The 25,860-nt window shown below is 47.0% G+C and overlaps 1 protein-coding gene across 5 annotated transcripts in view; it reads left to right on the top strand.

Annotated features, from left to right (window-relative positions):
• Positions 1-3,157: 3,157 nt before the first annotated feature.
• Positions 3,158-25,860, top strand: part of ECHDC1 (ethylmalonyl-CoA decarboxylase 1) — a 49,558-nt gene continuing 26,855 nt past the window's right edge. The window contains exons 1-2 of one of the 5 annotated variants that reach the window (XM_045009740.1): positions 3,158-3,342; positions 16,509-16,730. In XM_045009740.1, the coding sequence (XP_044865675.1) occupies positions 16,511-16,730 (220 nt within the window). In that variant the 5' untranslated portion in view covers positions 3,158-3,342; positions 16,509-16,510. The other 4 variants (XM_045009737.1, XM_045009738.1, XM_045009739.1 and 1 more) reach the window with 4 other exon arrangements.

The following is a 25,860-nucleotide window of genomic DNA, read 5'->3' as shown; positions in this document are numbered from 1 at the left end:
CAGAATTGTATTAATTTTGCAGTGAACTTTATGCTGATCTATAGCATAAAAGAGAACTTAAAGCAAAGATAGTGGCACATGCACTGGAAGGCAACGTGTCTTGGGACTGCCCACATAGCTAGTGATTCCTTTTCACTCCTGCACCAGCTCGGTGGACACCATCCTGGTGAATAGCAGCACTGCATATCTTGCTGGCTTGCCCATTGCCTTTTTAAACAAGACCCCTCTGTCTCCTGGGGACTTGCCTTTGGGTAACACCATCCAATGAAAAGGCAGATTGCTGGGGGGCACATGCAATTACTAACCTGCAGACGGCTGTCTCCTTCTCACCTAAAACCAAGACAGGCACCCAAATGTCCACCCACTTTTAGCCCTCACCTATCTGAAACCAACATAGCTACCCAAACATGCATCCTTTGCTGCAGGGACCCTATGCAAGGGGGAACTAATCTGGGAAACATCTTACCATTGCAAAGGGAGTTCCAGCGTGTGAAGAGCAGATGGGAATGGTACTTCAAGATGGTGGGAAAAGAAACATTATATCATTGTTGGCATGGAGACTGGTTTTGGGACAATAAGTACTTGTGCTTTTTCTGATTTCCCTTAGCAATTGTAATGCCACACCCCATGAGCAAGAAGAGTCTGAAAGCTCTCCAATTAAACAATCAAAAGGCAAGAGAAGATATGCTCCAGGAGCTAGTGAACTCAACCCAAAAGATAGTCATTAAGGCAGACTTGTGGAGGGATGGTTTCCTGGAGCAGTCTCAAAGGACTGAAATGGAGTGCTTGGCTCTGGAAAGGAACATGATGCAGACAACTCAGAAGCAAACAGCTGTGATAGAGCATGTTGTGTTACAAAGGCCAAGCCTCCGGCCATTCTGATGTCCTGCAAATTGTAGAGAATACACCACACTGACTAGCATTTCAGTAACTCTAATGACAAGCCCTTCCCACAACAATCAGCCCTCCAGGAAATGAAGGAGAACCCTTTCAGCTGTATCACCTGCAGGGGTTTGTGAGCACTCCTTAAGATGGGTATGCCAGAGTTCCATTGGTTTTATGTTTGCTCCATATTCTTGTGTAATTGTTTTTGTTTTTATCCAAGAAAAAACGTGTTACTTATGTTTTTTGTTAACTCAGTACATTCATTTCGGTACAACTCTACTGAAATATGTCATCCAGGGTATGTCTACACTGCAAATAAAAACCTGTGGCTGGGCCATGTCAGCTGACTCGAGTCCGGCTGGGGGCTGTTTCATTTTGCAGTGTAGACGTCTGGGCCCAAGCTGCAGCCTGAGCTCTGGGACCCTCCCACCTTGCAGGGTACGAGACCCCAGTATTTGCAGTGTACTCCAGCCCACGCCTGGAAGCCTACACTGCAATTAAACAGTCCCTTAGCCCAAGTCCCGTGAGCCCAAGTCAGCTGGCACAGGCCAGTTGCGAGTGTCTAATTGCAGTGTATTCATACCTTGAAATACCATAAATGACAACAAATTCCTCTCTCCCTCCCTTTCCCGCCGCAATTCCCCATAAAAATCAAACCAACACATTTCCTTGGTTACAGTACATTCATTTCCATAACTACCCTCCTGCTTTCACAGAAGGAGCACACTACATCCCTGACCCTCTTTCCTTGGCCACTTGAGACATTTTCCAGAGGCACCCTCTCTGGGTGTCCATAACGTTCAAAAAGTCTCTCCACTCCACCATCTGCTCCCATCCAGCCTCCATGGCCTCTACCGCCAGCTTCCCTTAGGTCTTCCAAAAGATTCCCCTGACATTCTGCAACAACTCAGGATAAAGTTAAACTGCTCCTTTCTCTTGTCCAAGCAGCCAGTGAAAGGCTTCATAAATCAGGGAAGCAGAAAGTAAGCTGGGTCTCCCAAACTGACCGGAGGAATCATAACTCCATTAACAGCCATACGAGTCTGGGGAGCACACACTCCCTTGCTCATCAAGCAAACAGGTGTGAATTTCTAAATATCCTGACATTAGGATTGCCAACTTTCTACTCACACAAAACCGAACAACCTTGCCCCACCCCTCCTCAGAGGCCCCACCCCACTCACTCCATCCCTCCTCCCTCTGCTGCTCGCTCTCCCCACCCTCACTCAGTCGCTCATTTTCACTGGGCTGGGGGGGGGCTCCAGCTGTGGGTTCAGGAGGGCGCTCTGGGCTGGGGCAGAGGTGTGGGGGGATGTGAGGGCTCTGGCTGGAGGTGCAGACTCTGGGGTGGGGCTGGGGATGAGGGGTTTGGGGTGTAGGGGGGTGCTCTGGACTGGGACCAAGGGGTTCAGAGGGCGGGAGGGGGATCAGGGCTGAGGCAGGGGGTTGAGGTGCAGGGGAGAATGAGGGCTCTGGTTGGGGGTGCGGGGCTCTGGGGTGGGGCTGGGGATAATGGGTTTGGGATGCAGGAGCGGGCATCCTGAGACTGAGGGGTTTGGAGGGTGGGAGGGGGATCAGGGCTGGGGCAGGGGGTTGGGGTGCAGTGGGACAAGGCAGGCTCCCTGCCTGCCATGGCTCCACGTGGCTCCTGGAAGCAGAGGCATGTGCCCCCTCCAGCTCCTACGCGGAGGCGCGGTCAGGTGGCTCTGTGCTTTGCCCCATCCGCAGGCGCCACCCGCACAACTCCTGTTGGCCGTGGTTCCCGGCTCTTGCAGCGAGGGCAGCGCATGGAGCCTCCTAGCTGCCCCTACGCGCAGGAGCCAGAGGGGGGACATGCCGCTGCTTCCGGGAGCCATGCGGAGCCATGGCAGGCAGAGACCCTGCCTTGTCCCACTGCGCCGCCGATCGGACTTTTAACGGCCCAGTCAGTGGTGGTGACCGGATCCGCCAGGGTCCCTTTTTGACTGGTCATTCCGGTCGAAAACTGGATACCTGCCAATCCTACCTGACATTATGGACCTTTCCAGACCACCGCACATTCACCAAGATTAATCTTCCACAGTGATCAACCTTGCAACACTATACGAAATGCATCTTCCTAAAGTCTTTGGCCTGGTGTGGGGGGCAGAAATAGGCAAGCATCCTCTGATATTAGTCCCTGTGGGAATCACATCCTTGGCAAGCCATCGGTAACCTCCTGTGCATTACTGTACTTTGTGACACGACGGCACCCTCCTCATAGCATCACAATCCTCCATGACGACAACCCCGACAGTTGATCTACCACCAAATTGGTTAGCTACTGACTGGTAACTTCCACCTGGGGATGGCAACATGCTGCTTCATGCTGAAAGGAGCTCTCATGTTGGTGTTCTGGTGCTGAAGCTCCAGGGAGATCTCTGTCCAGGTTTCCAGGAAAGTGTCCTTTGTCATCCTGAAGTGCTGATACTACTGCTGGTCAGTCCAGTTTTGAATCACTACACTGTCACACCAGTCACTTCTAGTTGATTGAACCCAGAAGAAGTGCTCCACTGAGTAAAGATGTTCCAGATAAATACCCTGCAGAACTAACTGCTCAATTTCTTCCTCCTCCTCTATTCGCCATATCCATAGCATCAACAGCACTATGAAATCACTGAGCCGCATCCACCCATCAGTCTGACTGCAAATGCGTGTGCATCATCCTGTTTGTATTAATGACTGTCATGATCATAGCGCTCAGCACTGGATCCTCCATGCTGCCTGTCAGCAGTTTGAAAATGGTAATGTCAAAATTAACCGCTGCCAGGAGAGGAATCATGGGAGTTTGTTAGTCTGTTCCCCAGTTGCAGAATTCCTGTAATTCCCAGTAGGCATCCTGAAAATCCATTGCATGAAAAATTACAGAGCATAGAGCGAAGTTACACTGTGAATTCAACCAGTGACCTGGAGAGATAAATGTATAAACTGCTAAAGCTTGAACTAAAGAGTCAAATCTCTATAACAATGCACATTCTTGGCAGAGGCAGATTGGCACAAAGGAGGCCCTGTAACACACATTCACAAGTAGGTTACGAGTGCAGCAGGGGATATCTGTCCAGGATGCTGAGTGGTTAATTTTAAAAATCAGAGCTGTGTAGATGCAATGATTAACAAGGAAAGTACCTTAAACTGGTATAATACCAGCATTGCCTAGTGGAGAGAGTTCTGCAGGGGTTCTATCCTTGGTCTGTCACTGGCATGTTAGAGTGGGTTGACACAGCAATTAAACACTCATGACTGGCAGCTGGCTCCGTCTGTTTAATTGTGGCATCGACATTTGGGCTTTTACTGAAGCCTGGATTCTCGGGTCCTCCAGCTTCGCAAGCTCGAGTCAGCTGCCACAGGTATTTAATTGCTTTGTAGACATACACTGAGATGGCATTGGGTAAATCACTTATCCCATCTACCTCATGTTCTGTATCTGTAAAATGGGGTTAATTATAGTGATTTCCTCAGTAGATCTCAAAGTGCTTTACAAAGGGGAAGTACTATCCGAGAGCTAGGTATTATTCAGCTTCATAAAGTTAAATTGTACTTTAGAGATAATCCAGTGTAACCTCCTTATGTAGACATGGCCCCTGTGTAAACAAGGACTGTCATGTTTAACATTGTATTCCCACCTTGAACCACAATCATTTGATATAATGGTGAGCACAGGAGTTCCTCTCTATACCGAGTGATAAATCACATTTAACATCATGTTAGTTGCTATGACTCCTCAGGGTACTGTCTCACACTGTGAGAGATAATTGAGCAAGGAGATTTAAAAATAAAATGATGTGTGAGACTGTAAGTGTCCACTTAAATCAGACACAGAAAAATGTCCTTTTTTCCCAGCAAGACACTGTAAAAAAATATAGCAAAATGCCCCTCACTGCCCCCCAAACCTCAGTCCTAAAAAGGGATGTGAATACATATAGCAAAATCCTGGTAGGCAGGGGAGAAAGATGGTAACACAAAAAAGAAAACTGATATCCCTGTCACATATGTGCACAACAAACATGTGCAAACGTATTTAAGCAAAACTACTTACAGATAGTGTTATATTTTGAAGGACTAAATAACAGAATGAATGAATAACCAAAACTAAGGAGGGAGTCATTTCTATTAAGCCGAACTTTACTGTAAATGTTCATACTTTGACAAACTTACCTTTGGTCCTGACAAAATACTGCAAGCATATTGAGTACCCCGCACACAATTCAGTGGGCGAGGGTGACATCACTGATGGAGAGTGGGTGTCCCATATGTCCCAGGCATATTCTCACTAAGCAATTAGGGCTTTGAAAATATGTCTCATTTGGGGCAATCTGGTCTATCCCAAAGGGAAAATTATTGCTCTCCAGAAGTAGTGTGATGAGCCCCACAGATAAGCTCTCTCTTAGCAGCATGCACGCAGGAGCAGGATGATCAAGCAGAGGCAGGGTGATCAGCCCAAGGTTCCCTGTAGCTGGGTGGCGGCATTTTAACACCTCTCCACGCCAGATCACGAGTGGGTCACAGCCTCCCGCCCTGCGGCACTGACCCCCTGCCTTCCCCTTACCCCAGGCCTAGTCCCTGTGCCACACTCAACATCAGCAGAGTCCCAGCTCCTCTCTGCTGACCTGACTGGGCCCTTTTACACACGGTGCTGGTTTCCGGAGGGGGCCTCTTTCCCCGATGCACCCTGTGCTGTGCTGCTTGTCCTGGAGCTGGAGCAGCAACTTGCTGCAGGGAGCAGAACCAGGTCGGTGACTCGCTGGGCTGGAGCTAGTGCACCCTCTGTTAACCCAGGCGTAGGGAATCTCAGCTCCTGTGGGGTGGCTCCTCTCCATACATCCTCCAATCTCTCTCCTCTGCCCCAGGATTATTAATTAACCCTGGGATTGTAGGTTCTCATCTGTCCCACCCTATCCCTGATATTAACCCCCTCCAGGTTGGCGTCTCTTCTCCTTCCCCAGTGTGAACCCCTGGAATTTGGGTTCTCCTCTCTGTCTCGCCCCCCCCTTGCTCCAAGGTAAAATTAGTACCTGTTTGGTTCTCATCTCTTTCTCCCCCCCCCCATATCATATTGTCCCGCTAAATCGTAGTCCTTGATGTTGATATTTAACTCCCACCCAGGTAATACTGGTCAGTTTGCTTTCTCTTTCCCCTCCTTGGCTATATTTATATATATTTTCCCCGTGGAGTTTTAGAAAGTACTTTAGTTTGTTTTTCCTGCCTTTGATAATTAAAAAGGCAATTGTAAACGGTGATACAAAATGTGAGGGTGGGTTGGTTGGTTTGATGGTGGGTTTTTTTTTGTTTTGCCAAGCTGTTTGGAAGACTGTTGTAAAAGCATTTAGAAATCTGACACGTGATTTGATAGTGAAATGGGAATGTGCAATATTCACAGAAAATTAGGCAGCTTCAGGCACCATTTAAAAAAAATCAAACCCATTATTTTGGTTCAAATCAATCTGTGATTATTCTAAGACTTGCCACAAATCTTTGTTTGTTTCTCTTCTCCCATCTTTACAAACTGCAGGTTAAAATGGAGCTAGGGTAGTAAATATCTCTTCATTACTTGAGAGAAAAATCCTTAAGAGGAGCTCCTAGTTTTCACAGAAAGTGAATATTACCTGAATAAATTCAGAGCTAAGGTTACACTTCTAATCAAACACTAGAAATATATGCAAATGTACAGTCAGGGTCACCTGGACCATCTTAAACCTTCCTAGTGTTAGGATGGGGTTTTAATCTTAGTTGCTGGAGTGGATCAAATGCTGTGAATTTTGAAATGCTAGTGACTTTTCCTTGGTTCTCCCTGCCCCAGGAGATTTTCTGGTATGAAGCTGTCTGTAGTCTCATGAGGCTGCTTGTTTTCTGTCTGGATGTTACTTAATAGTGTTCAGACCCTATTCCTTTTTAATGCTAAGCTCTGCTGATTATTAACACCATGTTTAGGAGCTCTTGCCACAATATAATATCTGTATCACTGGCTGAATTGCTATTTCACATACACATTAAATGCAAAACAACAATCTTTTGAAGAAGGAGGGTTTGATAAGGATTTTAAGGTGTTTGCAGGCTGTAGACATTTCAAATCCACTTAGAAGGTGAGGAGCTCTGGGGTACGATGAAGTGGGTTTTAGCCCACAAAAGCTTATGCTCAAATAATTTGTTAGTCTCTAAGGTGCCACAAGTACTCCTGTTCTTTTTGCTGATACAGACTAACACGGCTGCCACTCTGAAACCTGGTATAATACAAGTGTATCTAGGATACCTAAGTGTAATCTCACCTCGGTATGCGTCTGGCATGTGAGCTATTAAATTTTTGTTAGAGGCTTGTAGTTCTAGATATAGCTGCTATATATCTATACTAAGTGTCATAACATTTGAAGAAGAGCTCTGTGTAGCTCAGAAGATTGTCTTTTTCATCAGCATAAGTTGGTCCAATGAAATATATGACCTCACCCACCTTGGATCTCTAACATTTTGGGACAGGGCCGCCCAGACAATTCAGGGGGCCTGGGGTCTTCGGCAGCGGGGGGCCCCTGCTGCTGAATTGCTGCCGAAGACCCGGCACTTCAGCAGCGGGTCCCAGGGCAGAAGGACCCCCCACCGCGGGTCTTCGGGGCACTTCGGCGGCAGGTCCCAGAGCGGAAGGACCCCCCGCCGCCGAATTGCCGCCAAAGACTCGGAGCGGAAGAAGCTCCGGGGACCTGAGCCCCACAAGAGTTTTCCGGGGGCCCTGGAGTGAGTAAAGGATCCTGCTCCAGGGGCCCTGAAAAACTAGTGGGGGCCCCTGCGAGGCCCGGGGCCTGGGGCAAATTGCCCCACTTGCCCCCCCCCCCTCCGTGGGCGGCCCTGTTCTGGGAACAACGCTCCAAATAACAACACTTTTACATTTGATACTATGTGGGGGAATTGTCCTGAATTATTGTCTGGAATCCAGTAACTTTTGGTGAAGAGTTGTAAAACCTGTCACTTTTTCAGAAATGTGTGTTGTGCTAACAAAGGCAGGAACAGTTTGGTGTATCTTAAATAGGCAGGTGCATTTAGGATTAAAGGGACACCTGTCTGGAAAATTACACTTCTATCTGAAAAGCTGTACCTACTATTGTTACAGAACCTCTGCGATTAGTTGGGGATTGGTCCTGCTTTGAGCAAGGAGTTGGACTAGATGACCTCCTGAGGTCCCTTCCAACCCTGATATTCTATGATTCCTAGAACAGAGCATGGAGAAAATACTTATTTTTCTCTGGCTTTTAAATTTGTATACTTTGTGCAATTTGGCAGTGTCATTTTTGCAGATGATCAGTTGCATCACTGTCATGCACTGCCTGACAGCGGCTCAAGTGTATACTCTGCAGGCGACAGCCTTGCGTGGGGGGGAGGGGGACGCCTCCCATTTTCTCTTTTGGAAATATGGTCACCCTGCATCTCCCAGCTGCTGTGGGCTGAGTGGGGAACCCCACAGCTTCCAGCCCGCAATGGTGGTGGGGAAAACCATGGAGCCACAGCAACAAAAGTCACAGATAGGTCACGGCTTTTGTTTATTGCCTGTGACCTGTGTGTGACTTTTACTAAAAATAACCATGACAACATCTTAGCCTTATTGATAACCATCACCAGCCATTGGTGTAGATATGTTAGTGATCACTTGTAATATGCCAGAGCTCTGGCAAGTTTAAAAACATGCTAAAAATACTAATAGGCCACAAAGCTAATTACTCCTGTGTTGACCACCTGTGACTTCTACAGGAAAGTTTGTCATTGAAAAAGTTATTCTATAAACTGATTATGGTACAGATAATAGTGGAGCGTAGCATAGCCTGTTAGACTATACTTCCACTAACAAAGTCCTAGTCAATCTCACGTACTTCTGTGGCCCCCACCATTCTGAGCACCTGCCAATCTTTAATGTAGTTGTCCCCATTTTACATATGGGGACGCTGAGGCACAGCAAGTCTTAGTGACTTTGTTTACAGTCAGTGGTGGAGCAGGAATTGAACCTGGGTCTCTCAAGTTCTGTTGGGCCATTCTATCTTCTTGGCCAGTTTATTCTGTATAGTCGTGTTATAATCCGAGAATTTAGCAATTTTACTGGATTGGTTTAACAGAGAATATTTATAATTAAAGAATCCAAACAGCATTTGTTATATTTACTCCACTCTGTTGTACTCTTACCATAAACAACCTGCAAAAATCAATTCCAGCCATTCCGTGGGCTGCAAGTGCTCCACGCTGACTGAAATTTTGCTTTTCATTTGTTAGAGATCAACAAAAATCCCTTTGGTATGAAAGAACGAAATGCTTAAATTCCGAGCTTGTCCTACGTGGTCTCTCAAGTCCTATTAACCACTTAGACAAACACCTAGGACATCTTTCTCAGATTGAGCTATTAAAAAATCTCTTTTCATTGAATTAAAAAAATGTTGTATAGTGACCAGTATTATGGAGGATGGTGAAAAATTATTCCATGATAATACCTTGTCTTGTATGAGTCATTAATCATGACTCATGATCAGCAGGCAATGATGTCCAATTTGTTTTCTAATCCTTCACTTGCTGATGCTCTTTATTGCCATAGCAATAATAGTAACAGAGCCTGTTAATGCATACAGCACACAGAATTTAAATTGTCAGATTTTTTTTCTGGAATAAAATTTCCACAGCTTGAGTCTATTTTGCTCTTAACTTATTTTTAACAGGCAAAATTTAAGAAATATCAAACGTGATCATACAGGTATAATTTGGCAGTGAGTTAAACTAATAAAAAGAGAGGTTTGGGGGTTTTGTGTATGCTTTGGAGGCAGTCACTGACTGCACTGACAGTTAAATGTAATGTATTGTTTTTTGTGGGGACTGCGAAAATTTTGAGTCTGTGAAAGTGGGGGACTAATAGCACTGCAGTAAGTCAAGCATAATAAACGAAAGCATAGTGCAAGCTATCCCACACAGCTCTGCTAACACACCTGGATCATTCCTGCTTCTCTAGTCTGTCCTCCTGAGCAGAGACTAGCAGCTGTGCAGTAGCTTTTATTATGTGGTAGCATGTCCAGTATAGACTATAAAGGGTCAGAAGATTGAGATCATCAACCTATTTTCATCTGTGAGCTCAGGTTGCCATAATGAAAAGCTAGTGAATTAGTCCACTTTGTCATTTATGTGTGTATGATGTATTCTTCTTCTTTGTCTTATGGTAGTCCTGAAAGGCCTGTTATGCTAGGTGCTGTGCAAACAGAAAACAGAAGATCTATCAAAAAGACCAGACAGAGAAGCAACTTAATTTAAAAAAAACAGCTTTGGAAAACTGTTAAGTTTATACTTGGAGCAGAAAAATAATTTAAACAGTTCTAAAAGGTGATTGTTGAAATGTCATGGGCAGAAGGAGGTGTGTGATTAAATAGAGTTTGGAGTTATAAACAGTATAAAAAGATTGATCTCAGAAAAACAAGTACAAATGAATTCATCACCAACTTGGTAGCTTTTTTTTTTTAAACTCTCTCTTTCTCTCTTACATTCTAATGTAAGATGGAAATAGTCTGTAATGGATGAAGATAACATCTTGTACTTAGCATGTAGTTCTGTCTTTGGAGGTATTTTAGGGGAAGCTTTCCATAGCTATCCCTGTAAAATGTACCCTTTCCCTGCTGCTGTGCGTGTCAATATACGGGTGCGCGCACACAAACACACCATTTTTTTTATTTACGCCTCTACTCCGATATAACGCTGTCCTCGGGAGCCAAAAAATCTTACCGCGTTATAGGTGAAACCGTGTTATATCGAACTTGCTTTGATCCACCGGAGCACGCCCCCCCCCACTCCCCACCCCTGGAGCACTGCTTTACCACGTTGTATCTGAATTCGTATTCTATCAGGTCGCGTTATATCGGGGTAGAGGTGTATTTGGGGTAGAAGATGCAAACACAAGGTTTATGGCCTCAACAATGGTTAGTAGTCTTACAGCTATCTACAATATACCATGAAAAGTCAGAAATCGACCGAGAGCTCACAGGTGAACAGGTGTTGGCCACTCAGTAAAGGGTGACATTGCTGGCTGCAAAACATAAAATCTTCATTGATATAGTTTGTGGATGACACACAAATTGGAAAAAAAAAAGTGGTAAATAATGAAGAGGACAGCTCGCTGATACAGGGCAATCTGGATTGCTTAGTAGTAAACTGGTCACAAGCAAACAATATGCATTTTAAAACAGCTAAATGTAGATGTACATATCTAGGAACAAAGAATGCAGGCCATATTTACAGGATTGGGGGGGGCTCTATCCTGGGAAAAAGCTTTGGGAGTCATGGTAGATAATCAGCTGAACATAAGATCCCAATGTGACCTTGTCGCTAAAAGAGCTAATGCGATCCTGGGATGCATAAACAGGATATTCTTGAGTAGGGGTAGAGAGGTTATTTTACCTATGCATTTGACATTGGTGTGACATCTGTAGGAGCAGGATTTTATATTTGTACTATAAGAATTAATGTATGATTTGACTTCACCCTGCCAGCCACCCTTTTTGAATAGCAGAAAGGAATCACCCTCTGGGACATTGATAGAAACACATCTGACAGACTGCCAGTGTCTATACTGATGTTAAGGCAGGGACAGACCAGAACAATCCTTATGACTGATTATGGTCACCCTTTTGTTTTAGGATAAGTTATTATGTCTACTATGGTTTCCTATATGTACAGTTGAACCCTGTTATGTCGCCGGCCTAGGGGTTTGCCAAAAAGCGTCGAGATAACCGATGATCGAGATAAACCCCTATCCACCCCCCCACCCCTGAACTCCCCTGCCCTCTCTCCAACACCCCCTCCCTGCCCCCTTACCGCGGTGCCTGCACGTGGCAGGATCCGGCGAAGCGGGACGGGGAAGCGGGGCCGGGCGGCCGTGGATGGGGACCCGGAGCCGGGCAGCCAAAGAAGCGGGACCGGGTAAGCGGGTTGGGCGGGCGGGCGGCAGGCGAAGCGGGGACCAGGTATGCGGGGGCGGGGACGGGCAGGGACTGGGTATGCGGGGGCGGGCGGCGAAGCGGAGCCGGGCGGACGGGCGGGCGGCGAAGCGGGGACCGGCGAAGCAGAGCCGGGCGGGCAGGCGGCAGGCAAAGCGGGGACCAGGTATGCGGGGCCGGGCGGGGACAGGCAGGGACCGGGTATGCGGGGACGGGCGGGGACGGGCAGGGACCGGGTATGCGGGGACGGGCGGGCGGGGACGGGCAGGGACCGGGTATGCGGGGACGGGCGGGCGGCGAAGCGGAGCCGGGCGGACGGGCGGGCGGCGAAGCGGGGACCGGCGAAGCGGAGCCGGGCGGGCGGCAGGCGAAGCGGGGACCAAGTATGCAGGGCCGGGCGGGGACGGGCAGGGACCGGGTATGCGGGGCCGGGCGGCTGGGGACACGGTGGGTCGGGGACGCGGGGAGCCAGGCTCGAGATATTAGGGTTCGGCGAATCGACATAACGGATGAGAAACCCATAAGACAAAGAGGGAGTTTGGCGGTTCCACTTGTAAAACGTCGACTTAATAGGATTGGCAAGTTAACCGAGGTCGAGATAAATGGGTTCGACTGTATTATAAATTAGGCACTGTAGTTAAATATACATTTCTTTGTTTTGAGGTTTAGTAAGAGACAGGATCTTTTATTGTGTCTATGTTAAGGAGATTAGAGGAATGTTGAATGCCCGGGCCACAATGTGAACTGTTTTGATTACAAGATTTAGTAAGGTTTAATTTACAATGCCTTTCTTGCTCAACATAAAAACTGCTGTATACCTTTGAAGGTCTCTGTAAAAGACTGTTTGTGTGAATGAGGAATGCATGCATCAGGAAAAGATAAGGTGTGAAGGCCATTGTTAAAGTCAGATTGTCAAAGAAGGAAGAGTGAAGAAACTTAACGACACCAGAGAACCATCAACGCACATCCATAAGTGAGGAAGGGCACATTGATGACCCTGAGCTGTAGGCTGGCACCTCTAAAGACAAGACAATTGATTAAATCGAAACCAGGACAGGATGACCCTCTTGGAGGTGTTTTGGAATGTTAACGTCAAAAGATAACACCAATTAATGCTCAAATAAATTTGTTAGTCTCCAAGGTGCCACAAGTACTCCTGTTCTTTTTGCGGATACAGACTAACATGGCTGCTACTCTGAAACCAATTAAGGAGTAACTGGTCACAAATCCATAGACTTCAACAGAGAAAAAAAGACGATAAGAACAGGGTCCTTGGCCATGTGACTTTGGGTTCGTTTTGCCACAACTCCAGGAGCATCAGATCCCAACTGACAGAGCCCAGCTCCCCTCTGTGACCAATCTGGCTGGCCACTAGATTGATCCAGACTCTGGACTGGTAACTATAAACATTAACTGGCAGGACTGTGTGTGTGTGTGACTGAAAAGCATATGCTAACTGCTATATTCTGAATAAATGCGGCATGCTGCCTTCTCCTCTATAAAAGATCCCATGTGCTTTGTTTAAGCATAACACATCTGCTGGAATACAGTGTTCAGTTCTGGTTCTCACAATTCAAGAAGGATGTTGATATACTGGAGAGGGTTCAGGGAAGAGGCATGAGAATGATTAAAGGATTACAAAACATACCTTACAGTGATAAATTTAAGAAGATCAATCTATTTAGCTTAAAAAAGAGAAGGTTAAGGGGTGAGTTGATTACAGTCTATAAATATCTACTTGGGGAACAAATAATTGATAATGAGCTCTTCAGGCTAGCAGAGAGAGGTATAACAATCCAGTGGCTGGAAGTTGAAGCTAGACAAATTCAGATAGGAAACAAAGTGTAAATTTATAATGGTGATTCCAATTAATCATTGGAACAATTTACCCACGGTGGTGATGGATTCTCCATCAATGGCAATTTTTAAATCAAGATGGGATGTTTTTCTAAAAGATCTGCTCAAGGAATGATTTTGGGATTGTTCTATGACCTGTGTTATACAGGAGGAAAGACTAGATCAGGGTTTCTCAACCCCTGGGTCAGGACCCGAAATTGGTTTGCCAAAATGTTTCAGAGGGTCGTATGACAGCAGGTCCATAACCAGGGTAGGACAAGTGGGGCAGCCACTCATGGCGCAAAGCTGGCCGGGTGAGAGGGAATGCCAAAAAAAATGCAATTGGGGTAGAGCCCTGCAGCGGGTATGGTATTGCCACCCTTACTTCTGTGCTACTGCTGGCAGTCGTGGCGTTGCCTTCATAGCTGGCTGGGGCGTTCATGTTGTTTGTGGCACAGGAGTACTAATTTTTTAATTCCACTCCTGCCCCACCCATGCAATGCCCACGCCCACCCGCTCCTGCATTGTGTGTTGAATTTTTATCCCACTGCCATAATAATTCAACAAACAATGAGGGAGCAGGTGGGAGTGGGTATTGTGGGGCAGGAGCAGGATTAAAAAAATAGTCCCTTGCAGGGCTCTAGTAGGGGGCGCAAATATGCTTGCTCGCTGTGGGTGCTAAAATGCTTAGTTACAACTCTGCATGGCAGCTCTCCTGGCTTCTGTCCTATAGGGCGGGCTGGGCTCGCCTCCTTACTCCAGGCACTGCAATCTCTGTGGTCCCACTGCTACTCAGGCTTGGCCCAGCCATCATGATCCCAGTACTCCAGGTAGGCCAAAGTTAAGTATAGGGCAGTTCAACCCCATGAGCCAGGTCACAATTCCACTCTCACAAATTTGGTCCAGTGTGGGGGAGTGGGGCCAAACCTGAGTGGTGCTGCAATCCTGGAGGTTGCAATGCCTAGAATGGAGAGCTGAGCCCAGCCTCCACAGCACAGGAGTTGCAGGAACCACCACTGTGGGGTGAGTGCTGGGCAGGACCCCCGCCCCCCAGATGCAGGACTTGACTGAAACTGCCCCAGGGCTTCCACCCCCAGACTATTTACTGAGTCACAACAGATCATAAACATTTACAAATGAGCCCAAAAAGGTTGAGAACCACTGGACTTAGATGATCACAATGGCCCATTCTGACATTGGAAGCTATGAATCCATGAAAGACAAACCTGCCAGTAGCAGAATTGTTCACCCTTCACTCTTTTTATTTAGGTTCTAAAAAGTGCATGTGCATATATAATTATTAATTTGCTCTATTTTTAACCAACACATGTCCATTCACCCTACACGTGACTTAAAAGCCAGCTATCAAAAATTCTCTTTATTATGAATAAATTTTGGTTCAGGTTCAAATCAGAGCTGCTTTCCAGAAAGAACCCTTAGGATTGACAAAAAATTCCTTTGGCTTTTTGTCCTATTCTGACAACAGAAACATTGCAGAACATCTCTCAGTGGTCTTTCTTAGGCTATGTCTACACTAGCACTTATGTCGCTCAGGGATGTGGACAGCGCTATGTCGGATGGAGAGCTTCTCCGGCCGACATAGCTACTGGTGTTGGGGGTGGATTAATTAAGTCAACGGGAGAGCTCTCTCCCGTCACCTTAGAGCGGATACACGAGAGATTACAGCAGCGCAGCTGCATGGGTGCACCTACACTGCTGTAAGCTCTCTAGTGTCACCATAGTCTCTTATGGTCCTCTCCTTGTTCCCTTTATACTGGTTCTTGTCTAAAACAGTCTTCTGTGGTTTTAAAGGCACTGGCACAAATGGTATAAACACGTATTATGTCTTCTGTGTGGCAACAGGACACTCCAGAGTTTTCTTGGACAGGACTGGGCTAGCAAGTTATAAAGCAATAATCATACTGAAACCCTTTCCTTAGATCTCCTGGGAACACTTTTCTTGACCTCATATGACAGCATCCAACAGACTTTTTTTCCTCAGGTTAGCTGCCTCCAGCTAACACAGATTCCCCCCCCCCCCCGCCCCCAAGTCCTTGTGAAATCATTTGTGGACAATTATGCCCTGTTAGAACCTTCTCTCCATGGGGAGGAACTTTCTGTAATTTTTAGATTTTGATCTCGGTCAGTTAAAATATAGGGCTACAGTAAAGTTACGGTTGTAACTATCTGGTTATTTTTCACATACACGAACACAACAAAGTATAGCTCCCAGGAAGAGACACTCTGCATACCAAGATTAACTGGCAAAAACTCTTGCAACCAATAGGAAACTTGTAAAACTAAGGGTTCATCACAGAAAAAGCTGATATATCCGTAACAATATTGATGCTTTTGTATGCCACTATAATTACATCGGCCACTATAATTACGTATATATGGTTATTCATTGTTCTGGAAGAGAAGTCCTTTTCCTCACACTGCTGCAGAGTAAGCAGCTAGAAAACATCAGTAATTAACTATGTTTCTTGATCAGGTCATTCTGGCCTCATCCTCAAACCCTCTTGGGTCTCATCTAAAGGTTCTTTAATTACTTTAAGAGTGGAATTTCCAAACGTACTCAGCATAGGCCTAACCGTTCTCCCATTGAAATCAGTGGTAAAACAGGAGTTGGGAGCTGAATTAGACCAAACCCGAGTGCTTTTGCAAATCTTATCCTATGTATCCAGCTTCAGGTCTGTGGCTTTTCTGTGACTGTTACACTCGAAAGGTTAATCTTACAAGATCCCATTTCTCTGTTGCAGGACTGGATTGGGTCTGAAAGGGAGAAAATACCTGAGGTGTGATCATTTTCTGCTGTGTGTTTCCTTCCAGAAATGGCAGTCGCTCTTTGGAAAAGTTTACTGCAAACCACAAAGAGTAGACTGTCCCTGCAAAGAGGTATGTCACTGTATAACAGTGCCCATGGCTTTGAGGAAGAAGAGATAAAGAAAAAACTTCAGCAGTTTGGTGGTGGATCCATCAACCTTTCTAAGGAAAACAATGGCATTGGAGTCCTGACCTTGAACAACCCAAAGCTAATGAATGCATTCACAGGTACTGACAATGTGTGAGGATTATATATATATATAGAGAGAGAGAGAGAGTGTAGTTGCCCTAGATTTTTGCTGGTCTCATTTACATTGATCTTGTTTCTGTTGTTGGATTTCGTGTGCAGGTGCTGGGGGGACTTGGTGGCCTGTGATATACAGTAGATCAGACTAAATGGTGTAGTGGTCCCTGTATGACTCTGAAAAATTATGCCCATAACTATGTCATGGTTAGAAATAAGAAGTCATGACTTTTGATTAGAGATGCATTAAGTGATTACTGTTCTGCACAATAAAACCATAATAATATGTTGTTATAAATGTATAAATAAAAACACAAGAAACTTCAGATACCGGACAAAGCAATCTATCAGAACATGCTTGCCCTTTTTTCAGTCAGCTCAGTCCTTTCTCTCTGGTCTTTCTCTTTTATACTTTGTTCCTTTCATCCATCCCAGCTATTCTAGAAGCAAATAAAAATAATCATGTCTTTCAACTCAAAACACTTTACAAATGTTGGCAGATATCATGATGCCCATTTTGTAGATTGGGAAATTGAGGTGCAAGAAGGGCTTGAACGTAGTTCCTCCAACTTGCTTTCTACTCTCCAGCACCTTATAGTTTGGCCTTTTCCAACCACATATACCAACCTATCCACCCTTTCTTCCTCCATCAGTTTGACACCTTACATATCAACTTATTTACTAAAGGATGAACGTTCTGAGCCCAGTTAGAAATATCCTAAGAGTTATTTTCATATATCCTTATGGTCTGTCTGCCCCTACTCTATCGTAGAACTCTGGATTCTCCTACGAGGAACTTTCCAGTTGGGCAAATTAATTGCAGATTATACTCTTTATTCTTAGATTAGTTAATAAAGGGAGTTTTCAGACTAAAACCTATGGTTCTCAATATCTCCAGCCTACATCAGTCAGTACCTACAACATATACGGTATTATACCTATAGTATGTCTGACATCATATGAACAGGTCTGTATGTCTATTTACTTGATCAATTTAAGCATATTTAAAAACAGGACATTCTAGTGATGCTGCTCTAGTGGATAATACAGGGAACTGGGTTAAAGATCATGGACTTTATTGTAATCCCTGTCATTGACTTGCTGTGTGGCCAATGGGCAAGTCATTAATCCTCTGTGTCTGAATTCCCCATTTTTAAAATGGGGATATAAATCCTTACTATATCTCTTCTGTCACTTGCATTCCATGGGAAAAATTTGGGTACATGCCAGAAAAATAATAATCACATGAACATTCTAAAGGCGACCCACATCACTGCAGAAGCAGTAGCAAGAGCCATAATTCTGGGAATGCCTGGGAGCTGCTGAAGGATCTCTAGTAGCAGGAATAGGTGATAGAGCAAGAAAATTAGGAGAAGTTAGGAAATGCCAGTTTTAAGGTTGTCTGTGCAACCTTAATTCATATCAGGATCCTGATACGGGCATTCAGGGCTAATGGTCAGAGCAGTGTCAAACCCGGGCCTGAGAGTGGTGAAGGAGTTAGTAGTCAAGTGCCAGGCCGAGGTTGATATCAAGGGTCAGAGTCCAAGTCAGGGTCAGGAAGTGAGGTCCAAATTAAGCCAAGGTCAAAACCAGGAGTTAAGAGCAGAAAGCAATAATGGTCATCGCAGCTACAGAAGATCCACCCTGTTGCCGGACACTTCCTGGAACACCATTTGGGTTTATGTAAGGCAGGGAGTCAATCAGGAGGCATGAAGCTACTGCCTGTCAAATCCCTTGAGGCAGGACTTCCTGTGGTTTGTGTATGTAGATAGTCATGGATAGTGGAGCGAGCAGTGACTGCTGCTGCTGGGTGGCAGCGTGGAGGTGTTTGCTGCCTGACAGCTCTGTAGCCTTAGCTTTGAGACCTGCAGAGCCTTACAGTTCAGCCCCCTTATGTGAATACATCATGGTACAGACTTTAATTGCACAATCATGTGCTGTGTTTTCCACAGGATCCCTGCCTCATTCAGTACATCCAGGATATACAAGGTGGCTGAATTAAAGTTGTACGGGTACTTGTAAATCTGGCATTTCCTAATATTTGGTTCTCTTTATTTTTGTATGTAATATACCAATGTAGGCACATTATGTTTATTTTTAGCCCATTTAATATGCATGAAAGGTTCTAGACTGACAGCCTTGGAAATTTGTATTCATCCATGAAAGAGGCGCAGCTAGAAAGCTTCCCCACCAGTGTGCTTCAAAATCCTCACCTCAAGGAAGACCCTCTAGGAGATGAGATGACAGTTAATTCATTCTCTGTGTTAATTCAGTCCTTCGCCTTCAGCTGAGTGGAATATGTTATTGCAGCACTTTAATTCACTAGCTATTTGCTCATCACGGCAATGTATTATTATAATAGGCAGGGCTGGTTGTTCTACCTATTATTAAGTTTGCCAAACATTCCCCATTATAAGACTGTTTTTGGTTGCTTGTAATTTTCCTTGTCAGCCGCAGGCTGAATTATTATTATTATTAAGTTTATTTTTGAAAATTTCAGTCAAAGCAATGAATCAGTTTCTGAGAATGAAGCTAGGGAAAAATGTTGTTTTGTCCACATTATTTTTTTTTTAACTTTTTATTTGAAAAGTTCTCATGCCTGCATGCTTTTGAGTAGGGACTTGAACTATAGAGGAGGATGTCAGGATATGCCTTTTGGTGTCCCTGTTAAAATCCACCCAAATTTGGCTAAGTTATAAGTCTTTTAAAAAAAAATGAAGTTTGTACATGCTCAGTAGGGATTTCTTAGATTTTAGTATCTAAATTCCCCAAGGATTCTGTCCACCCTGGGCATGCTCCAGCCTTGAGATGAACAGAACTTTCCGTGCAATTTCAGCTCTGGGTAGCAGACCATGCCCGGTCTGGGCATCTGAACTGAAGGCAACGGAGCCTTTCTCTCAGGTGCTCTCAATGAGACCCTTCTCTGCCTAGGCAACCTGGAGGAGCTACATGATTTGGAATCAGGGGACAAAGAGTAGGAGCTATGGAGGGAAACTGGAACTGGAGGCTGGGGGTGAGAAAGGGTGTGGGAAACTGGGACTTGGAATTGAGTTGAGGGAGGCTGGGACTGGCTGGACTAGGAGACTGGGACTTGGGAGCCAGGGAGGGAAATAGTGTTTGGAAGCCAATAGGTAGATGGGGAGACTGAAATCAGATGAGGAACTGGGGGGAAACTGGGATGGGCTGAGCAAGGAGACTAGGACTGAGAACCAAAGGGAAGGGAGACATTTCTGATGAGGAGCTGGGATACATAGGTAGAACTGAGACTGCCTGGGCAGAGACTGGGTCAAGGAGCCATGGAGGGAGTGGGGGACACAGAAGTTGGACAAGGAGCCTGGGGGAAGAGAGTGAGTCTAGGAGCCAGTGGACATGGAGAGTGTGTGTGTGCAGGAGCGTAGGGCATATAATAAGAGGTCAGGGTGGGCAGGAGAGATCGATCAAATGAGGATCCGAGAAGGAGAAACTGGGAGTGGCTGGGAAAGGAAGCTGGGGACAAAGATCTAGGAGATGGTGGAGGGAATTGGGAATGGCTGGACAAATGGACTGGGATGAGAAGCCTGACAAATAGAAACTGGGCCTACCTAGGTGAGGAGAATGGGACCAGAGTGAGGAGTCAGAGATGGGGAAGAGAGAAGGCTGGGACAGGAGCTGCTTAGAGAGGACAGAGAAGAAGGGGTGGGAGAAAAATGGGCAGAAGAATCAATAGCCACTAGAGAACACTCCCCTTCAGGGACTAGAATAAAACCCAAGATTCCAGTGTCGCCATTCCTCTTGTATCAGCAAATACCGGTGAAAGCCACTTTCAAAGTGTCCTGTCCCCCTCTAGTGCCAGTCCACGTAGAGCAGTGATTCTCAAACTTTTGTACTGGTGACTCCTTTCACCATTTTGTTTGACTAACCTGCTCTGAGTGCCACCCCTCTTATAAATTAAAACACTTTTTAATATATTTAACACCATTGTAAATATTGGAGGCAAAGTGGAGTCTGGGGTGGAGGCTGACAGCTTACGACCCCCCCCCATAATAACCTCACGACCCCCTGAGGGGTCCCGACCCCCAGTTTGAGAACCCTGGATGTAGAGGATGACAACCTATTACACTGCTATCAGTTGCTCTCTTAGTGCAAGTGGCTGAAGTTTGTATCATGGATCTAAAGGTTCCAACCCCACTGATGACCGACGTCAGTGGTAATGTGATGCCAGCATGATACAATTTCTGTGGGATTTTTTTTTTCAGTTTTTAAAACCTTAAGAAATTACACACACAAATCTACATTGTTAAGGTTGCAAAATCAAGCACTGAAAAGTTAGAAAATGCCAGAATTCTGCTTGTCTATGTAACTTTAATTTGGCCCCCTTCTGCATAAGGATTATGATACATTCTTTGATTACATGCTCACATATTTTTTCCAAATTTCATTCCAATTTTGTGTGTGTCTGTAATTATTTATATTATGCTAGTGCATAGAGTCGTCAAGAAACCAGTGCCCATTGTGCTAAGCAGTGTACAAACACAGTAAATTATAGTCCCTGCCCCAAAAAGGTCTTGTCAGAAAGAGCCTATTCTTGGATACCTGGCTTCTCTGAATAGTCACACGTGTGTGTAATATATATAAAATGCACATTTTTGTTAGAAAGCTTAAAAATATCACTAACAAACTGTAGCATAAAAACTATTTGCCAAACAGTCACTTTATACAGCAAGTTTTGTCTCTTAGGAACAATGTTTATTCTATGCTTGAACAACTCATGGAACAGAAAGCTGAGCAAGAATATGTTGGCAAATAGCTGATGGACAATATGGATATAGTCTTGCTATTTTTTTTTTCTAGTTAGAATCTGATAGCCTGTTTGAAATGGTCTTTGGAAACAAATGCTCATAAAAAACGGTTACTTACCTTTGTAACTGTTGTTCTTCGAGATGTGTTGCTCATATCCATTCCAGTTAGGTGTGTGCGCGCCGCGTGCACTTTCGTCGGAAGACTTTTACCCTAGCAACCCCAGTGGGTCGGCTGAGCGCCCCCTGGAGTGGCGCCATAACGGCACCGCATATATACCTCAGCCGACCCACCCGACCCTCAGTTCCTTCTTGCCGGCTACTCCGACAGTGGGGAAGGAGGGTGGGTGTGTGTGGGAATAGAATGTGAAATGCTGAGATTGTTTAGGCTTCTGGGACGAGCCGATTACGCTGGGAACTGTGTATAAAGGGCTGGCCTTGGGCCCGCTCTCATCGGCCAGCTAACTGTAAATAGGATGATAAGTCAAACAGGTGTCTAGGATGATAATTACCCTATGGGGTTACAGCTGCGGCTGTGTAAATTTAATTAACCAATTAGCAACTGTTTGATTGCTTGCCATAATTGTATATAAGAGCATGCTGGAAATGAATAAAGAACTCTCTGCTTATGATCACATGGGTTGTCAGACTCTGTCCATGCTCTCCTGCGATGCAACAGGTGTGGAATGGATATGAGCAACACATCTCGAAGAACAACAGTTACAAAGGTAAGTAACCGTTTTTTCTTCTTCGAGTGATTGCTCATATCCATTCCAGTTAGGTGATTCCCAAGCCTTACCTAGGCAGTGGGGTCGGAGTGAGACGTGGCAGTATGCAGGACCGCAGAGCCAAAGGCTGCGTCACCTCTCGACTGTTGGACCAGGGCGTAGTATGAGGCGAAAGTATGGACGGACAACCAGGTCGCCGCTCGGCATATCTCTTGTATTGGTACTTGCACCAGAAAGGCAGCGGAGGACGCCTGGGCCCTGGTAGAGTGGGCGGTGAGATGGCCCAAGGGGACATTAGCCAAGTTATAGCAGGTGCGAATGCACTCTGTGAGCCACGAGGAGATTCGCTGCGATGAGACAGGAAGACCTCGCATCCGGTCAGCAATTGCCACAAACAGTTGCGGGGATTTGCGGAACGGTCTTGTCCAATCAACATAGAAAGCCAATGCCCTGCGAACATCGAGGGAGTGAAGTCGTTGCTTTCTCGGAGATGCGTGAGGCTTTGGAAAGAAAACTGGCAGGAAGATATCCTGGTTATTGTGGAAGGCGGACACTACCTTCGGGAGAAACGCCGGATGTGGACGTAGCTGTACCTTGTCCTTATGGAAAACGGTGTATGGTGGGTCCACCGTGAGCACCTTGAGCTCAGAGACCCGTCTGGCGGATGGGATAGCCACGAGAAAAACCGTCTTCCATGAGAGGTACAGCAAGGAGCAGGTGGCCAGCGGCTCAAAGGGCGGAGACATGAGCCTGTTGAGGACCAGATTGAGGTCCCAGGTGGGAGTCGGATGACGCACCTGGGGGTAGAGACGATCAAGGCCCTTTCTGAAGCGAGTAGTCAGCGGGTGAGAGAACAGCGTATATCCCCCCTCACCGGGGTGGAAAGCGGAGATGGCCGCTAAGTGCACTTTGATGGAGGACAGTGCAAGACCTTGTTGTTTTAGCGACCAGAGATAGTCAAGGACCATCGGAAGCGGGAGTTCCGAAGGAATAGCGTCACGCGCTTGAGCCCAGCAAGCGAAGCGCTTCCACTTGGCCAGGTAGGTAGATTGAGTGGAAGGCTTTCTGCTGCTCAATAAAACGTGCTGCACGGGAGCAGAGCAGCGCAACTCCGTCTGGTCCAGCCACTGAGGAGCCACGCCGTGAGGTGGAGGGCCGGCAGGTCCGGGTGACGGAGAGTGCCGTGATCTTGTGTTATAAGATCTGGGTGAAGCGGTAGAGGAATTGGGCTGGCTACCGATAGACGGAGCAGCGTGGTGAACCAGTGTTGCCTGGGCCACGCTGGCGCAATTAAGATGAGACGTGCCTTGTCCCGTCGGAGCTTCAGCAGGACCTTGTGTATGAGGGGAAATGGAGGAAAGGCGTAGAACAGGTGACGAGTCCATGGAAGGAGAAACGCGTCCGACAGAGAGCCCGGTGCCAGGCCTTGAAAGGAGCAAAACTCCTGGCATTTGCGGTTCAATCGGGACGCAAACAAGTCTACGTGGGGAAATCCCCACTGTCGGAAAATGGCCTGAGCGATGTCTGCTCTCAGCGACCACTCGTGGCAGAGAAAGGACCTGCTCAGGCGATCCGCGATGGTGTTCTTGACGCCAGGAAGGAACGACGCCACCAGATGTATCGAGTGGGCTATGCAGAATTCCCACAGTAGCATCGCCTCGTCGCAGAGGGGGGATGAGCGGGTCCCGCCTTGCTTGTTGATATAGTACATGGCCGTTGTGTTGTCCGTAAAGACCGAGACACAATGGCCGTGGAGGCGAGTCTGGAACGCTCGGCAGGCCAGGCGTACTGCCCGGAGCTCCCTGACGTTGATGTGCATGTTCAATTCCTGCAGCGACCAAAGGCCTTGAGTCCGAAGATCGCCGAGATGGGCTCCCCATCCAAGGGATGAGGCGTCCATTGTCAGGGACAGGGAAGGTTGAGGAGCCTGGAATGGGACCCCCGCACATACGTGGGACGGGGTCAGCCACCAATCCAGGGATTGAAGGACATCCGCTGGAATGGTGAGTAGGGTATCCAGAGGGTCCCTTTGTGGGCGGTATCTGGAGTGGAGCCACAGCTGAAGCGGGCGGAGGCGGAGCCTGGCAAACGGAGTGACGTGTGTGCAAGCCGCCATATGACCGAGGAGGCGGAGGCAAGCACGGGCCGAGGTCATCCGAGAGGCCTGTAGGTCGCGGATTAGCTGCGTAAGGGCCTGGAACCGGAGCTGCGGAAGGAAGGCTCTGGCTAGAGAGGAGTCCAGGGTCGCGCCAATAAAATCCAACCTCTGAGTTGGAACTAAGGTGGACTTCTCTATGTTGAGAAGTAGGCCTAGGTGCGTGAATAAGTCCTTGATCTCTGCGACATGTTGCTGGACCATGGCCTGCGAGTCCCCCCTGATGAGCCAGTCGTCCAGGTAGGGAAAAACGGAGATGCCGCGCCGACGGAGGTGGGCGGTGACAACGGCCATGCACTTTGTGAACACCCTTGGGGCCGTGGAGAGGCCGAAGGGGAGTACCGCAAACTGGAAGTGTAGGTGAGCGATTGTGAAACGGAGAAAGCGTCTGTGCTGTGGGAAGATGGCGATATGAAAATAAGCGTCCTTCATATCGAGGGCGGCATACCAGTCTCCTGGATCCAAAGTAGGGATAATGACCCCGAGGGATACCATGCGGAACTTCAACTTCAGCATGTATGCGTTGAGCCCTCGCAGGTCGAGAATGGGTCGAAGGCCTCCTTTGGACTTGGGGATCAAAAAATAACGGGAATAAAACCCCTTGCCCCGTTCCGCGTCCGGAACCGTCTCGACCGCTCCGATGGCTAGGAGCGAGTGCACCTCTTGTAAGAGGAGTTGCTCGTGAGAGGGGTCCCTGGAGAGGGACCGGGAAGGAGGGTGGGAAGGTGGAGGTGAAACGAATTGGAGTTGGTAACCACGTTCCACAGTGCGCAGGACCCAGGCATCGGTGGTCAGCCGGGCCCACGCCGGGAGGAAATAGGAAAGGCGGTTGGAAAAAGGCAGGGAGGAATTTGGAGGAAGAGCTGGTATGCCGTCCCCGGGCGCATCTTCAAAAAGATGGTTTAGGCCCCGGTGGTTTAGAGGGGGTTCGCCCTTGGGACGGTTGGTTGCCAGGCCGTCGCCCACGGCCCCCGCGACCCCGCCGCCGACCAGAGTCTTGCCTGTAGCGAGGCATATAGTAAGGGCGGTTAAACTGGGGACGGAACGGATGCCTCTGGGTAGCCGGGGTATGCATCCCCAAAGTGCGGATGATAACCCTGTTGTCCTTTAGATTTTGAAGCTTGGAGTCCGTCTTTTCTGAGAAGAGCTCCTTCGAATCAAAAGGAAGGTCCTGAATGGTATATTGAACCTCAGGAGGAAGCGTCGAACTCTGGAGCCAAGAGATCCGGCGCATGGTAACACCCGAGGCTACAGTACGTGCCGCCGAGTCAGCCGCGTCTAAGGAGGCCTGTAAGGAGGTGCGTGCTACCTTTTTGCCTTCTTCTACGAAGGCTGCAAACTCCTGTCGGGAATCCTGAGGCAGGAGCTCTTTGTATTTTTCTACCTCAGCCCAAGTGTCATGGCCGTAGCGGCTTAGCAAGGCCTGCTGGTTAGCCACACGGATCTGTAGGGCACC

The sequence above is a fragment of the Mauremys mutica genome, chromosome 3 (assembly GCF_020497125.1).
Source record: "Mauremys mutica isolate MM-2020 ecotype Southern chromosome 3, ASM2049712v1, whole genome shotgun sequence".
Classification (NCBI taxonomy): Eukaryota; Metazoa; Chordata; order Testudines; family Geoemydidae; genus Mauremys; species Mauremys mutica.
The sequence above is the reverse complement of the archived record's forward strand: the minus strand, read 5'-3'. Positions and strand labels throughout refer to the sequence as shown.